Genomic DNA, 12,269 nt, shown 5'->3' with positions numbered 1-12,269 from the left:
TTAGCCAGGCTAGATGTTGACGTGTTGTATTACCTGGGTTAGCCAGGCTAGATGTTGACGTGTTGTATTACCTGGGTTAGCCAGGCTAGATGTTGACATGTTGTTTCACCTTGGTTAGCATGGCTAGATGTTGACGTGTTGTATTACCTGGGTTAGCCAGGCTAATTGTCACCATGTTATATTACCTGGGTTAGCCTGGCTAGATGTTGACGTGTTGTATTACCTGGGTTAGCCAGGCTAGATGTTGAAGTGTTGTATTTCCTGGGTTAGCCAGGCTAGATGTCGCTGTGTTGTATTACCTGGGTTAGCCAGGCTAGATGTTGAAGTGTTGTATTTCCTGGGTTAGCCTGGCTAGATGTTGACGTGTTGTATTACCTGGGTTAGCCAGGCTAGATGTTGAAGTGTTGTATTACCTGGGTTAGTCTGGCTAGATGTTGAAGTGTTGTATTACCTGGGTTAGCCTGGCTAGATGTTGAAGTGTTGTATTACCTGGGTTAGCCTGGCTAGATGTTGACATGTTGTATTACCTGGGTTAGCCAGGCTAGATGTTGACGTGTTGTATTACCTAGGTAAGCCAGGCTAGATGTTGCCGTGTTGTATTACCTGGGTTAGCCTGGCTAGATGTTGATGTGTTGTATTACCTGTGTTAGCCTGGCTAGATGTTGATGTGTTGTATTACCTGGGTTAACCAGGCTAGTTGTTGATGTGTTGTGTTTGCCAGGCTGACATGTTGTATTACCTGGGTTAATGGTGCCAGTTAACGGTTTACTGTTTGTTCCGGTTTTCACAAACACACACACCTTCTCACACCAGCGAGGTAGAGGGTGACAGACTAGCACTTTCCCTCACCATGATTCCAGCACCAAGTTGACAAGCCAGAAAGCCCCAGTGTACACACATACACACTGATACACAAACACACACAATTACTAATGTATATAAGGCCTTTTGTGGTGGGATCTCAGCCTACTGGGCAGAACCACACAGCAATGATAGACCATGATTGATTACACATCACCAACATTACAGAACTGGAACGTGTGAATGTTTTTTATTTTACTGTCACGCTTCAGTGTGTGTGTGTGTGTGTGTGTGTTCCCACTTTGCTTACCAGGGGAACACAGCGGTGATTTATTGAATGAATGGCACCAGATGTTTCTGCAGCCTCAGATGCGTGTGTTGATTCGGATAGAGAAGTAGCCGTATATACTCCCTAGCGCTGAAGCCCCCGGGGGCCCTACGTGTCCCTAACCCGCCGTTATTTATTGCGTGGTTAGACCCCTCTGCCAGCTCCTGGGGTGAGGCCACTACAACCGGAATTAAACCTGTGATTTCAGGTTTAGCAGTAACTCCAGTCGGCCTGTTTGTGCCGCTTGTGTGACGTCCGGATTGTGTGAATTTGTATTGCACGGTGCTGTCTCCGTGGTGACTAACTCTCCTTCCTCTGCCCCCCCCCCCCCCCACCCCCACTCCCCAACCCTGGTTACCTCAGGGAGTCCCCGTGCCTCCGCATCAGCCCTCCACTTCCCCTCCTCCTCCATCATCCAGCAGTCCAGCCCGTACTTCACCCACCCCACCATCCGCTACCACCACCAGGACCCGCTGAAGGAGTTCGTCCAGTTCGTCTGCGCCGACGGCTCGGGGCAGTCCGGCGGACAGGTGAGAGGTCAGGGAGGGATCTCGGGCGAATGGGGACCTACACGTAGGACACGCCCCTGAACTGTTTGACACCGGCACTGTACGCCAATGGGCCGGTCTCCCAGGGGGTCAAGTGACTCCTTCCCCTTCGCAAAAAAAACAAACAAACATCCGGAATATTCCCCTCGTTGACGTCCCATTCTCAGCCTGGTGTGTCACTCTTCTCCCATTGGTCCGTGTTGAGAAGGTGCCACAGTCTTTCTGCTTGAGTTTCCACATCCATTATTTTCTCCTCATTATGGCTTCCGTGTGCTTGTGTGTGTGTGTGTGTCCTGAGTGCTCACTCTGTCCTGTGTGGTGTTTGCCGTCTCTGCAGCCTAACGGAGGTGGCCACGGCCAGAGCAAAATGCCGGGCTCCTTCCTGCTGCCCCCGCCGCCCCCGGTGGCGCGCCCTGTGCCCCTCCCCATGCCCGACTCTAAACCAGTCAACACGCCCCCTGACGGCGGCGGACTCAGCTCGCCCGCATCTCCGTGTAAGTGACCCCGCCCCCCCCGCCCCCCACCGCCCTCGCCCCACCACCAACCACATCGCTCCTCAGAACCCCACAGAGGAAGAGACAGGAAGTCCAGAATTAACCCAACCAGGTCTGGGTTAACTGTAGGTGCCCCACCAAGGAGAGTTGGTTAGAGAAGAGAAGCCAGTCACCTGTTCTTCAGTCCAGACGTCCCTGCAGCCCTCTCATACTCCGAACCCGGTCTGGAGCAGGGCTCCATTCAGTCCGTGCAGTAGACTGCCACGCCTAAGCCAGAGATCCCTATCAATCTCTATCTCTTAAACGTTCCGCCCCTCTTTCTTTCTCCCTCTCCCTTTAACCACCTTTTCTCCCTCTCTCTCCATCTGTGGTGTCGGGCTTCCCTTCTAGCGTTACGGGATGACATTTATTGGGATCGTCCCCCGTCTTCTTTGGAAGTGTTTGTAGTGGAGGACCAGTGGTCTGGCTACTGTCCCGTAGTGTAGCTGTAGTGTCTGGCCGGCTGTTTTCCTTTGATCACCCCAGACTGTCTCTGACACATTCTGTAGGACCCTCTCTCATTTCTTTCTTTTCTTTCATTTGATATTCTCTCATTTATTCCCTTTTCCCCGTTCTTTCTTCTTTTTCTTTATTAAGGGAACAAAACTAGGGCAGTTGGCGTGGACTCCAAAAAAAAATTTAAAAATCTCGATGCCCCACTTTTCCCACAATGCCCTACTTTACCCCCAATTCCCTGGCTTCCCTTCTTCCACAGGAAATCTCACAACAATGACAACAATAAAACAAAATCACAATTAAAAACCAAAAACCCCTCCAAACATAAACCATATATACCAGTCAAACCTACACCTCAATTTAGTTACGGTAACGGGGGTGGAGAGGAGATGGAGTTTAGGCTCAGTAGGGGTGTGTGCGTGCAGTACCTGCGTGGGTCAGTAGGAGGCACTGGCTGGTTTGGTTCCTCTAGGCAGGCAGGCAGGCAGGCGAGGTGCGTTGAGAGAGTCGGGCCGTGGGGACGAGGAGGCACACCGCGACGGGGCACTGGACGGAGCAGCTTTGGTCACTTCCCGTTTTCTTCCTCTCCTCTTTCGTCGTCTCGTCCTTCCAGCTTTTTCTTTTTATTGACTCTCTATCTACATCACTCCTTTATTTATATAACATTCTTTTATATAAATAAATCTACACCTCCCTCACCCCACCTCCAATCAATGTCTCTTCACTGTAATTTTTCCTTTCTACTATTATTAATTTTGTCTCCAACTTTGCAACACACACACACACATAAACCCCCCACCCCTTCACCCCCCACCCTCCACCCGGTCAGAATGTTAGTGTCATTGAGGCACCTACAATCGGAGTCCAGTAAGCACAACTGCCCTACATTTGGTCCCTTGCTCTCTAGCCCGAGTGCCAGCTCCTTAACAATGGAGTAGGGCATTGGCCGGCACACAATTTATGCTTATTTCCTATTGGTTGGCCCTTACTAGGCAGTGGGGATCCAGAGCCTGGGCTGCAGGGTGTGTCTGGCAGTAACAGGAGGAGGCCAACTACTCCCTTCAGTTTACATGTTGACAGTATGGCCCTCACATCTCCCCCAGTCTAAACACAGTGGCACCTCACTGGTCACTGATCAATTGTCAGTACAGTCCAACTAGTTTTAGCTCTTTCTGAACATCATTTCCCAGAATACAGTGATAAATACCTAACCATTCACATACAGTTCAGTGTGTGTGTGTACCTGTGCGTGTGTGTGTGTGTGACTTTGTGCATGTGTTGGCGTGTGTGTATGGTTATTTGTTTGTGTGGATATGTGGCGGAGTGTGTGTGTGACGGTGTGTGTGTGGGTGTGCATGTGACAGTGTGTGTATGTGTGGGTGTGTCTGTGCATGTGACGGTGTGTGTGTGTGTGTGTGTGTGTGTGAGACGGTGTGTGTGTGTGTGCGTGCATGTGACGGTGTGTGTGTCTGTGTGTGTGTGTGTCTGTGCATGTGACGGATGTGTGTGTGTGTATCTGTGCATGTCACGGTGTGTGTGTGTGTCTGTGCATGTGATGGTGTGTGTGTGTGTGTCTGTGCATGTGACGGTGTGTGTGTGTCTGTGCATGTGACGGTGTGTGTGTCTTTCTCTCTGTAGCATACTCCACGCCAGGCTCCTCAGCTCCCAACAGGTTTGTCAGCATCGGAGCACGGGACAACTTTCTGAACATCCCCCAGCAGACTCAGGTAGACACCACCTCTACACACACGCACACACCCCACACACACACAGGGCAAAACCAGTCTTTTTGGGAAATAAAAACATGCTAGTTCCCAGTATGGGTTGGCAGTACACTTGAGGTCTGGCCAGAAGGACACTCGATGTCCCACACAGAGGCTTGAAGACGTCTGCCCATCCCCAAGTGTTTGTTTCAGGAACACGGCCTATCACACGCCTTCCTCAGGGCACGCTGGCCGTGTGGTTTGCGTCTCCCTAGCTGTCTGTGTTTTGTTGGGACACAACTTCTCTCATTAGGGTCTAACCGCACTTGCCTGCAGCCAACACAGATATCCCTACACACACACACACATGGAACCCATCTGCATTCCTCCCTTTCAGTCTCTCTCTCTCTCTCTCTCTCTCTCTCTCTCTCTCGTTTATCTAATTATTTTCAATTCAGTTGCTTTATTGGCAGGAAAAACATTGCGTAAGTATTGCCAAAGCATCAATGTATACAATATACATTATCCTAAAATAAACCAACACATTTCGCGTTTACCTCTTTCACACGCCCTCCCTCCCCCACACACTCCCTCCCCCACAGGTGTAACCTGGCCACACAAACGCACACACCTTCAACCGGCTGAGGCTTGACAGGGGAGGCATATAACATAAGACTGCAGGGAGGCGGGGGTGGGGGGTGTTAATATCAGTCTGCTCAGTGGCGGAGTTTCAGTCCAGACAACGGCAGACCCTTCTGCTGCTCTCCGACATACGGATGAGTAGAGCTCCGGAGACGGGGCGCCCTGGTTTGGTCCGCGTCTTAAACCTCCCTGCCAGCCACAGAAATAGAGTGATGTCTCACCGCCTGTAGGAAGACGGAGAAGATGGGAGAGAGAGAGAGCGAAAAGCTAGTCTGAGGAGCTCTCTGGTGGCGAGATGCGAGCCATGCAGAGGGAGAGATAGAGAGAGAGGGGGACAGGGAGAGTGGGAGACAGAGAGAGGGGAAGACAGGGAGTTAGTTTAAGCTCTGCGCTCCACAGGCAAAGTCACGTCCCAACTGTCTGGTTGCCCGCAGCAACCAGACATGATGTCATAGGCAGTTGAACTTAGACATGAAGGGGGGTAAGAGAGAAGGGGGGTGGTCAGTCCTGCCAAGGATTACACTGGGGGAGAGGGGGCCAGAAGAGAGTGAGGAGAGAGAGAGAGAGACAGACAGAGAGAGAGAGAGGAAGTTGGAAGAGTAGGAGGGGTTCAGAACCCCAGAGGATCATAGGAAATGGGGAACTAGGGAGAGGGAAGAGAGGGAGCAAAACGTCCTGCTGAAATCCAAGAGGACAGAGAGAAGCTCCAGCCTACAGCCATTCCCTGCACTTGCCTGGGTCTACTCTGGCCCCGCCTCCGGAATGTTGGCTGGCACCTCAGTAGAGCCGCCAGTGCCAACCCAGCCTGGGTTCAAATAGTCTATAGAATCTAGCGAACATTTGTTAACATTTGTCTTAGCTTCCCTGAAGTGCCAGCTCAATTGGGTTGTCACTTTTGGAGCCACAACGTTGGTTGATTTGTGCCAAACGAGCTCGAACAAGCACGATATACAAGTGTTTTAAACTATTTCAGTCAGTCGTTGAACCCAGGTCCGAATGCCCAACTGCCAACCCTTTAACGCTGCCTCCTCCTGTGAGTCTTATCGAAGTGTGAAACCTGATATGAGGACTGGCTACAGGGCCTAGCTGGTGTCATGGTGTTACGTTACGAGCACAGCATTGAGATTCTCCAGTGACAGCATGGCTCTTTACTTACTGGACTTAGTAGTTCACTATCTGTCCTCTCGATTCGGCAACTTTTCGTGTAAGAGAGTTCATAGAATTTGGAACGGTCATGTGTTAGGTACTGGCTTATAATCCTGTCCCAGCTCCAACGGGAAAGTTACTATGACAGATCCCTCTGGTGGCTATTTTGTACTGCGCACGGCGAGAAATAACCTGAGGCAACTTGAAGTGAATGTGCACAGCTAAAATGAGTAATTTCATTTAACGTTTTACACACTGAACCAAAAACTGTACTTTTATGTTTTGGAATAATGCATATTTTCTCTTTTTTTCCAGTCTTGGTTTCTCTGACAAGGCCTCCCAGATTCCACGTCTAAAATTGTCACGAGAAAATTGGAAATGGAAAGACAACACAACGTGAACCAACACTGACGACAAACAAACTGCTGACACTAAATGTTTGCTCACCAACCAACACGATTCATCACAAAAAACGTCAAACAAAGCCCTCAGAGGACTCTCCATTTCAACGATTGGAACATTTGAACCATAATGAACATCCCCCAGTCCAGAAGACTGACAGAAGGTCAGTGGACGGAATGAACACGAGCCCGTGGAGAAGGAAGAAGACTCTGTCACATAAAAAAAGGCAACCTGACAACTAACTGACCAGTTATGTTTTATTGCTTTTATATTTTATTTTAACAATGAAACTCCATGCAATGGTTGGGAGATCCACACACACACACACACACACACAACAACAATGAAAAACAGAAAGCAACATAACACAAGAACAGCCTAATTTGGAATTTGAGCTTAACACTCTCACCACCCAGAAAACCCCATTGTGTATCCCTCAAGCGCTCATCCTCGGGGTGCTTTTTGTCCCCTGATTTCCCTCCCTCTCCTGTCACCCAGGGGCACCGTCAGTTTCAAAATGTTCTGGAATGTTGCAGGTAGAAATGACATGAATAGAATAGACCTGATTCCCAATTCTACATGTTAGAGAGGCCTGTGTGTTCGACTTGACGTTTCATTATGAACATTCCGGAACGTAGAAACATACTGAATGTGGCCCGTGTGTCCAGGATTGCCCTGATAACATCCATAGCTCCACCCACATCCAGCTGGACTCACTGCTTGATTTGCCCAGCCCCGAATCCCCTCCCCTCTTCCGATTGGCCAAACACGGTGACACCATCCAATGGTGTGACACCATCTGCACTAACACTAAATGGCTGGTCTTTGTTTACCCTCCCTGTGAAAAGCAATAGCCAATAGCGATAAAGCCAAGGGTGAACACACGTCAGACAGACGTACAACACTAACTTGTGTGTTATTTCATCCCCTCACCTATGCACTATTGAAAAACAATAAGGGATGACAGAGTTTTGCACGTGGTTCAGAGCCGGGGCGAGCCAATCCGGACTGGGAGGGCAGTGTAGGGGGCGGGGCGAGCCAATCCGGACTGGGAGGGCAGTGTAGGGGGCGGGGCGAGCCTGTGGCCATGGTGACGTTCACGACGACCTGTGACTCTGACGCCCTTAGGACACACATGCACACACACAAAAACACATACACACATACACACACACACACACAAGCACGCAGGGAGAGATTTACATCCTCTCATATGTGCACACAGACACACGAAAACACGCGCGTACTACACACACTCTGTCTCCGGAAAACACGTGTGGCACACACCTAAATACTCATTGACAACTACATACTGTATGTTCTGTGTATCATTCACATAATGACTGCATAGTGTTGGCGTCAGCTTCATTGGCTTTCTATTTGTTTATAGGCGTTTTTTTAGTAATTTGTTTTGTTTGCTGGATTGGTTTTGGTTTTGTCTCACTTGGATTTTTTGGCTTATCTTTTAACCCGCTTATTTTTTTTTGCAGAATGAAATGTATCTTTCAATAACAGACGAACAACTTTGAAATAACAGAATCTCTCAAATCTCTCACAACCACTTGTACAGTTACTACGACAACATCTGCATCGCTTCACCCTGTTGCCATAGTCACGTCACAGTAGGGTCCAGAGGAACACACCCGCATAGTAATGCAGACACACACACACGCACGTGTCACCATATCAACACACTCACACACATACACACACACTAACACGGTCCCCCTGATTCAAAAGACAAAGGGAAACCTTTAAAATATTTTACTCTCCAAACTGCCTTTGATAATGGTTTTTCATTCATTTTTGAGATTTTTCGTTTTAATTAAGACACATTGTTTTTCTATCGTAAATGTTATTAAATTGTTATTGATATATATATTTTTTTTTTATCATGACACAATAATTCTAACAACAACAAAAAAAACAGAACCTCAAAAAATAACTGGACTGCCTGGCTGTGGCCTCCTCATTGGTTGAGAGCTGTTGGCTTCTTCCCTTTGCAGGGATATCACTAACTGAGAGCCCAGGCGCGCTCAGCTTCTAGTAAAAGTATCTCTATACTAGAACCGTATATCAAGACTATAACTAACAATCTATCAAAGTGCCTCTGTACTCTCCTGTCATGCAATTAATTAAAATTCAGGTTGACGTTTCTTCACATATAAGCTAAAGCTATGAAGAATGGTGATGTTTGTTTCTGTACGGAAACCATTGGCTGCAGGACGGAATCTTTATAAAAGACAGCAACATTTTGTAGAGAGAGAAAGCTTTGACATATATATATATTTATGCTCCTTTATAATCTTTACTCAAAATACATGAATTGGCAGTCTAGTTATTTTCTGAACTCTTGATCCCTTCTTTTGTGACAAAGTGAGCAACTAGCACTCTGTCACCACGACGATTAAATGACACCCGCCCACCCTCCACAAATCTACAGCGAGGCATTCGACAACGAGATGTCCGTGATGCAAAATAGATGAAACGTCAAAATCGACAATAGAAAAATTGAAGAAAAAAAGTGTTTGTTTTTTGATGGAAAGTATTATTATTGAAAAATATGTGTCGATTGAGCCACGTGCAATGCATTGGGTAGATTACTTGTGTTTGTCTGTTAGAGATTTTTAAGAAAGCTAAGAAGAAAACAGAAAAAAAAATCTATTTGTTTCAAGTCCGACGTGCTCCCGGACTCTAAACTAAGAGAGCCATGAAAAATCCTAGTCTTTGTAAGTTGGGGGTGTTTGTTTTTATTTTCCTTTAATGTCTCTTTTTTAATGTTTTAAATGTAATCATTTGTTTATAAAAATGTTAGGAGGGGCTGAAGGAAGAAAAAATTCTTACAAAATGTCAAAAATATATATCAACATGAAATGAAAAAAAAAACAGGTGCTTTTCACACACTATAAGATACATTACACTATTACAAAATAATTGAGAATGAACAAAAATAATGAAACCGTTTGAGAACCTGCCATTATATTTCCTCCTTTCTGTAGTTCTACTCCTTCCTTCTCCTGTTTCTAATAATGAATGGGGGTAAATGTTCCTTCCTAGTCTGGTCCCAGATCAGTTTGTGTTGTATATCCAACTACAATGATCACTGTGTGACACTGACCCACATGGAGGTGGGAAGACAGTACAGCACTGATCTGGCCCCAAGCTAGTTCCCTCTCTATTTTTCTAGTAGGTTGTGAAACAAAAGGCATTTTGGTTCAACCTTTCGTCAGGACGGCAGTACTAGACTCGTTTTGACAAACCCAGTGAATGAGGAACGGCCTAAAACTATCCAGTTCCAGGCACTCCCACATCTACATTGAATACAGCTTTGATTCATTTGTATTTGAGCTATCGGCAGAGTTTCTCCCAGATTATAATCCTCTGAGTCTGAGCAAGCCACCGATGACAGAGAAGGAAAAAAAAGGAGCAATGGCGACTTAGAACTGTATGGAATTAAGGAGCCAGCAATTCAGAACCGCGATGTTACGATAACACAATGCAAGGTCAGCCTCAACACACCCACCCACCTCCTTCCATCCTCTCCCCCCATTGCCCTGTAAATGACTATTGACTCGTGCTTGTGCTGTAGTGTAGTTTCCCAGCAGTTAAAGGTTGTCCCTCAAAAGTGCCTTTTGTTCACAGACTCCATTTTGTAATCCAGATCGCACCCCTTTCATTCAGAAATGGCTCGAGGTAGTGGTTCAGTTGGCCCTCGGCGCAGATCTGCGATAACATGGCTGTATCTGAACCGTTAGGAGGGGATTCGCAAGCTATACTTTAAATCCACGCTTAGCGGGCAATTTGATCCCACCTCCCACTTTGAAAATGAGTCCCGCTCCATATTGTATCGACCTCCCTGTATATTCACTTCCTTTTCAAAAATCCGTATATCTATAGTACAAAAGGAAATCTGGTGTGAATTAGTTCTTTACTTTTTATTGATAAATGATGATGACTAAAAAAAATACTGAAAAGGCAAAAAAACATGTTCTCGTACCCCATCTCTCTCTTGGTTTCTTCTTCCCGTCTCCTCTGTCTATCTGTACTTTTCTCTTAGACACTGGAGTAGTCTGTGTCTGTGTCTTCTCTTTCTCTCTGTCTCCCTCCCTCCCTCCCTCCTGTTGATGGAAGGAAGGTTGTTTAAAAAAAAAAAAAAAAAACGGAAACTTTTTGTCTTGAGCAGAATGCAGCTAGCTCACGTTATTCTCGTCTGTATTGCTTCTTCTTCACATTGTATACCATTACCCATCCTCTTCAGCTTCTCCATTCAAACAGCTAATGTAAGTGAACAAATTACACTGATGGGCTTTTGGGGGTGCCACCTACCTGGGGTGGGCTGGGCCGGCGGTAGGGGGTCATGGACTGAGAGGGCCGTATGGGGATTATAATGTCCAGGGTTTTTTACGTTGGGCAGGGGAGCTGCTTGGCTGCGACAGGGATTTTTTTTCTTTCCTTTTTTTTTTTTTGGTGATATATTTATTTTTATTTTTTTATTTTCTTCTTACTTAATTTGGATTCCATTTTTATCCTATCTGTCAGTGTATGTTGTCTTTAAGACTCTCTCAAAGATAGTCTTGGATGTGCTACAAGCACCTTGTAACTGGACTTGCCCCACATGAGAATGAGAAAGGTGGGGTTTGCCACACACACAGCTAGTCCTGTATCAAATACTTTAAACTAGTTATCTGGTGAAGCCAGCAGCAGTATTAGCCATTGACAAAACACACTACACCCACCCAACACAGATCCAGATTGAACCATACATAAAACACCAGCTCTCTTTCTGTCTGCTCCTTTTCGTAGGGCTTACTGGAGAGAGGAATATATGTATGGGCATAGATAGCCCGCGGAAACTAGCCTGGTTACACCAGACTGAACACTGCACTCACTAAGTGAAACATAGTGACGACAGTTTGAACACCAGGCTATAACAAAACTCCCATCTCATCCCTGTATTATATTGCCTAATACTGGGCCAATCCAATTGTGGGATTTTTTTCTGTTATGAGATTTGTTTTTTGTTTTGTTGTTTTGATTTAGTTTAGTCGTGTCTAGACAGCACGCCCTTTGACCCCCCAACCCCACACCCAAGCCCCACCCCTCCCTCAGCAGAGCCCCACCCATGTCTTTGGCTCTGCCTGAGATGGAAACCTATTTCCTACATAGTGCACTCGCCTATTGCACTATTCCCATAGGGTCCTGTTCAAAAGTAGTGGACTTTGTCGGGAATAGGGCGCCATTTTGAACGCACCCCATGTCTTTGTGTATAAGAAACACCCCCAGAGCTCTATAGGTGAAATGCATGTGTTAATTACAGTTTCTTTTCCATAAGAAGAAAAACACAGTTTGAAAAGAGCAGCACCTTAATTGAATAAAAGGATGTTCTTGACTGTAGCATATTGACTGTGTTGTGTCTTTATTGTGATGACTGAATAAAATGCTGGTGGTTGGTAGAACCTCATATCTTCATATTATATGACAAGCTTGTTTGTTTGTCTTGAAATTGGGTGAAGAAAGTTCATGACTGTAGACTCTGGACTGCTTCCTCTCTTTTGGAAGAGAGTGAGCCACGGAGCATGCGATGTGAGATTAAACAGTTCACTAGGCTTTTCACTATCTAGCTAGGCTTCAAACTAAATTTCAATTATCAAGCAGATCCAAGCTCACATTTGTCATAAACACATCTGCGTTGATGTTGGACATCGCTGCC

General features: G+C 46.4%; 1 protein-coding gene across 12 annotated transcripts in view; it reads left to right on the top strand.

Moving 5' to 3' along the window:
* The window catches only part of LOC105012152 (nuclear factor 1 X-type-like), a 113,519-nt gene extending 101,561 nt beyond the window's left edge, over positions 1-11,958 (top strand). For 9 of the 12 annotated variants that reach the window (XM_034294395.1, XM_034294393.1, XM_034294397.1 and 6 more), the window contains 4 exons: positions 1,493-1,659; positions 2,015-2,171; positions 4,305-4,393; positions 6,473-11,958. In XM_034294395.1, the coding sequence (XP_034150286.1) occupies positions 1,493-1,659; positions 2,015-2,171; positions 4,305-4,393; positions 6,473-6,487 (428 nt within the window). In that variant the 3' untranslated portion in view covers positions 6,488-11,958. Of the gene's footprint in view, positions 1-1,492; positions 1,667-2,014; positions 2,172-4,304; positions 4,394-6,472 lie in introns of all 12 variants that reach the window. The other 3 variants (XM_034294400.1, XM_034294399.1, XM_034294398.1) reach the window with 2 other exon arrangements.
* Positions 11,959-12,269: the final 311 nt, after the last annotated feature.

Source organism: Esox lucius, chromosome 9 (genome assembly GCF_011004845.1).
Source record: "Esox lucius isolate fEsoLuc1 chromosome 9, fEsoLuc1.pri, whole genome shotgun sequence".
NCBI lineage: Eukaryota > Metazoa > Chordata > Actinopteri > Esociformes > Esocidae > Esox > Esox lucius.
This window is presented reverse-complemented; position numbering and strand designations above follow the sequence as displayed.